At 33.9% G+C, this 5,349-nt stretch overlaps 1 protein-coding gene across 1 annotated transcript; it reads left to right on the top strand.

Moving 5' to 3' along the window:
• The first annotated feature begins 228 nt into the window (after positions 1–228).
• Positions 229–3,168, top strand: efcab10 (EF-hand calcium binding domain 10). Its single transcript, XM_016290353.1, has 5 exons — positions 229–431; positions 548–723; positions 986–1,150; positions 2,786–2,876; positions 3,104–3,168. The coding sequence occupies exons 2-5, from the start codon at positions 621–623 to the stop codon at positions 3,144–3,146; spliced, it is 402 nt and encodes a 133-aa protein (XP_016145839.1). The 5' UTR covers positions 229–431; positions 548–620; the 3' UTR covers positions 3,147–3,168.
• Positions 3,169–5,349: the final 2,181 nt, after the last annotated feature.

The raw sequence follows: 5,349 nt of genomic DNA, 5'->3' as shown, positions 1-5,349 counted from the left end.
TTGTAAAACTCTCACACATTTGTCATATTTGAGCTGTTTATTTCTTGTTGGCTAGTTAGTATTTATTGTATTTAATAATACAAAATTAAACATTAATATTACACAAAAATGCAAAGTTATGTAAATATCATGTAAATTACGTGGAAGCTGGTAACACAATTCACAATACATGACCATATATCACGGTTGACTAAAGAGACGAAGAGATGGAAGAGGATTAGACCGGAAGTCCACTCAAATAGAGCAAAACGAGAGATGTTAGGCTTCAATCAGCATTCACTTTCATTGCATCTTTTCCCATAGAGTATATGAAATGGTGCCTGAAGCTGTCTGACATCTCCTTTTGTGATCCGCAGAAGAAGTCATTTCACACAGGTTTGGAATAACACATCTTTGGTCGAACGGTCGAAGTGACTTGATATTAAACCGAGGTGAGATCCAGTAATAATTTGCTTCAGTCTTCTACGACGAGTTCCTTTATTACAACTTCAGTTATTATTAATAATTCAAGATAATGAATAAAATCCCTCTGGAACTCTTGCTACAGCAGGGCGCGGACTTCTGCCACCTCTACTGCGCATGCGCGGTGTCATCGCAACTGATAAACACCGGTGGCCAAGATGTCATCGCCGCGGGAGCTCGAGGCAGCAGAATACCTCGAGAAACACAAAATTATTGAGCTTATGGATAATTTAACTAGTATGCTCTTCTTCTACAGACCAGGTGGGACTTTTGACTCGAGTAGATTTGGTAGACTACTTTAGTTCACCGTCTACCTCCGAGTAACCTGTGTCGCATTTACCTTAATCAGCATACATTTGAATTTGAAATTGAAAGTTTGATGTCATAAATAAGGACCGTTTTTGTAGTGTGTAAGTTAGACATCTAGAGTAGTAACCAGTTGCTTTCTTGCCGTTCATTTTTTTGGGAAACAGAAAAATAATGAGAAGCTTAATGCCCAGTCTCATGAATTCTGCCGTTACAGACCGTCCTAGAGAATTTCTGATAGACCAGCTTGAAAAGCTGAAAGTTTCGGAAGTTCATCCAGGAAAGCCTCCGTGCCTCTTTAACGAGTCCAACTTAGATACGCTGTTTGGAGTCCTGGATCCTTCCCATCAAGGCTCGATCACTTACAGTCAATACAAAGAAGGTAAAACTGCCATAATGTTGCAGAGGCTGTAAAAGACCTTGTCATTTTGGGAAAAGCTGTGCTGTAACTAACTACAGTAACATATAAAGGAGGTCATCTGAATAAAAGTGTTTGTCAAATGCATGGAAATATAATATAAGCAGTGAAATTCCCAATTCAAAAACAATTTTTGTCGATGTTTTGAAAAAACCCCATCAACAAACATTTCAAGAATTTCAATGATTATATTATATTATATTGTATTATAAATTTAAGTAGGCTTCATAGTTGCTGATTGAGCAAAATACCAGTGCTTAAATACCAGAAAAATTAGGCCAATTATCCATGACATTTTAAGGATTTTTGTTTAAACACATATTATTAATGTTTTTAGCAATAGTTTTAATATTTAAATGTAAAGGCATCAAATAGAGACTTGCACATTGGTGGATATTCATATGAACAACTATTTAAAAATAAAAATAAGGTTTTATTGAAAATGTTCTTCTACATTACTTGCTTGAACAAAGTTAAAAGGATAGTTCACCCAAAAATGAAAACGTATTCACCCTCAGCCCATCCAAGATGTATTTGAATTTGTTTCTTCATCAGAACAGATTTGGAGAAATTTAGCATTACATTTGCTCATTTACATATACATTTAGCATTTGCTCACCAATGGATCCTCTGCAGTGAATGGGTGCCGTCAGAATGAGCGTTCAAACAGTGTGTTTCTAAGAAACAAATAAATCATTAAAGGGTTAGTTCAACCAAAAATGAAAATTCAGTCTCTCAGATTTGATCAAAAATATCTTAATTTGTCTTTCCAAGATGAATGAAGGTTCTTACGGGTTTGGAACGACATGAGGGTGAGTAATTAATAAAAAAAATATATTTTTGGGTGAACTATCCCATTAAGGCATTTTTATGATAACCTGTTACTTCAAATTCCAAAATTCCAGTCCGTAATCCATACTAACACTTCCTTTAGTGAAAAAATCCTGTGCTGTCCTCTCACATTAAAATCCACAGACATATTTGTTTAGAATTGTTTTAGACTGTTTTCGCTTGTAAACAGTGCTTGATCTGTGCATATTTATCTCCTGATTCAGACGAGACAACTTTTTCACTGGAGAAAGCAATATAATGGATAGAGAATTGTAACTGTTTGAACCTAAAAACATCTTAATGTATTTGTTTATGAATTGATTCACAGGATGTTAATTGATAGATTGGTGATTGTAGATTATTTTGATGTTTTTATCAGCTATTTGGACTCTCATTCTGACGGCACCCATTCACTGCAGATTTTGGTGAGCAAATGATGTAATGCTACATTTCTTCAAATTTGTTCTGATGAAGAAACAAACTCATCTACATCTTGGATGTCCTGAGGGTCACTGGATTTTCAGCTAATTTAAATTTTTGGGTGAACTATTCCTTTAAATCTATCAAATAATGTGACCGTGTTCAGTATCTGGTTTATTGTATAAGTACTAAGTCATGGGGAAACAACTGACCCTGATAATGACCTGAATGCACTGCGACTTTTACAGTACATTTCCATGTAAACTTAAGTTATTTTGTTTACAATTCATGAGTATAAGAATTACTAATGGTCTGACTCTGTATACGCACAACATGGCTTCCCAACAGCACTGAAGACACTTGGCATCAAGAATTTCAATGAGTTCCCAGAAGGAGCCAGTGATGACAGAATATCACAAGAGACGTTCATGAGAGAGGCGTAAGTATAACCGCTGCTGGAGTGATATGGCATCATTTGAAGATTCAAAGGATCTGAATTCAGACCCAATTCCTAATGCATTCACTATGCTCATGTATTGTTTTGTAGGCTATATATATTGTTTTATATGTATCTGTCTTTCATGTTTTGATACCCTTGAATAGGACAGATTAGTGTCTGTGCATTTTGTTCATACTTTATCTAGACCTCTCTAATTCTCTGTTTAGGACAGAAGGGCTTGTCGGAAGTGCAGCAACAGTCCAGCTATAGGAGAACTCTGTCCTAAGTATCTTTACAATTGCTTTTATATAGAAAACAGTACATACTGTATGTATGCATATATAAATAAATTATATAAAACAAGTATCTAATACAAACTGAAAATCTTCACATATGTCATCATTTCTTGCCACTTCAATTTTAACACTTCCTATGTGTGTGGGTCAGATTTTGCCAACTTTGTAAAGACCAATTGTCCTATAGTTAAACCTTAAAGTGGTAGTTCACCCAAAAACTCTGTCAGTTGTTCCAAACCTCTATGACCACCAAAGAAGATATTTTGAAGAATGTTGGTAACCAAACAGTTGATGGTCCCAACTGACGTCCATGGTATTTTATCCATACCATGGAAATCAATGGGATGTTAGTTTTTATTTTCGGGTGAACAACATCAAAGACATCAAATTAAAATGTAAACAAATCAACACAGAGCATAAATATATTTTATAACATATACAGTAGCCCTCCATATCGATGCAGTGATGCTGAATAATTCATGAGAGCTTTAATATTACAGTTTGAATGAGTTGTAACAATGTTATTTTTTTGTAGCAGCTAAAGCTCTTGATGCAAATTTTACCCCCTTATTGACCTTGTGCATTATTTTTCATACATTTTGAACATGGGTTTTATTTTTACATAAGCTTTTATGCAAGAGTTAACCTTTACAGAACTGAAATGGCGTCTTTCCTTATATCAAAATTATTTTAAACATTTATTTTAGGTGATAACTATATGCAATACAAAACAAACTGTTATGGCCCCAGGTTGTATAGGGGTATTGTGTAAAGCTATTTGGATACTGGTGGGCTAGGGAAATCTGGTACACATACAGTATATACAAGTGAAGGTGACATTTAAAGGAATCGTTCAACCGAAAATCAACATTCGGTGACCAACTGTTTCTGTCCATACAATGGAAGTCCTAGTTACCTAGTTACCTGAGTCACCTATCCTTTTAGGTGACTCAGGTAACTAGGGACAGAGACGCACAGAAAAGACCATTAATGGTGTCAAAGGCACCTTAGTACCTGAACTGAACTAGAAAAAAGAAAAGAAAAAAATATATTCTTCTGCCTTTACCCTACTTTGTGTGTCTATACAATTATAGAAAATTAATTAGCATATGTCACATTACATCCTACCTGCGAATAAATGTGCTGGAAGTGCACTAAATGTAATGAATGAATAATATACAAAACTGATTTGAAAATTATTAACTTGAAATGAAGTTGTCTGTTTCTTTAACATATAGTTCAATTATAAATACCATGGCCATGATATTTCCAATAATCAGATTGGCTACATAAGCCACAAACTTAAGACATTTTCACAGTTTCAGTGAGACTCTAGAACTTTTATTACTGCCAAAATGAGATGTGACCATTAGATAAAATATTAAAATAGATAGTTAGAATAAAAAAACCTAAATAAATAGTTGAAATAAAAAGTCACATTTATTGTATCATTTTTTTAATGAACAAAAAAATGTGTAGGTTTAAAAAGATAAATCGTTAAATATATGGTGCAAAGTAAAGATAAAAAGTATTACTTTGGGGTTGATACTTTGTGGTTGTTGGCTGCAAATGTTCTATCTCCTTTGGTTTTATATCTAGTTCTTGGAACTGCCAGCAATTCTTTAAAAGAAGAATGAAGACAGCTCCCTGTTTCATACGGTCTCAGAAGCTCAGCTAAATACATAGGTGCCAAGCCATTTAACGCTTTATATGTCAATAATAAAGTCTTGAAATCAATCCTATAATAAATAGGTAACCAATGTAGAGAAGCTAAAACGGGTGTAATATGATGAAAAACTTTGTTAGTGTCAATAATCTGGCTTCAGCATTCTGCACTAATTGTAAACGTGATAAATTATGATGATTAAAAGAAGAAAACAAGGCATATAGTCAAGACGGGAAGAAATAAAAGCATGAATACGTTTCTCTGTATCCTTCAATTTAAAAACCGTCTCACCTTAGAAATATTTCTTAACTGATAAAAACAAGATTGATTTCTTGACATTTTCAAAATTTGAATTAGTATCAAAATAAACACCCTAATTTCTTACTACCTGTTTATTATTTGGAAAAACACTATTTAGAACAAGCTCAATCTGATTACTCGAGCTCTGACCAATTATAACAAAAAAAAATTCAGTATTTAACTGCAGAAAGTTTAGAGCCATCCAAATTTT

Source organism: Sinocyclocheilus grahami, unplaced genomic scaffold (assembly GCF_001515645.1).
Source record: "Sinocyclocheilus grahami isolate Dianchi unplaced genomic scaffold, SAMN03320097.WGS_v1.1 scaffold257.1, whole genome shotgun sequence".
Lineage (NCBI taxonomy): Eukaryota > Metazoa > Chordata > Actinopteri > Cypriniformes > Cyprinidae > Sinocyclocheilus > Sinocyclocheilus grahami.
This window is presented reverse-complemented; position numbering and strand designations above follow the sequence as displayed.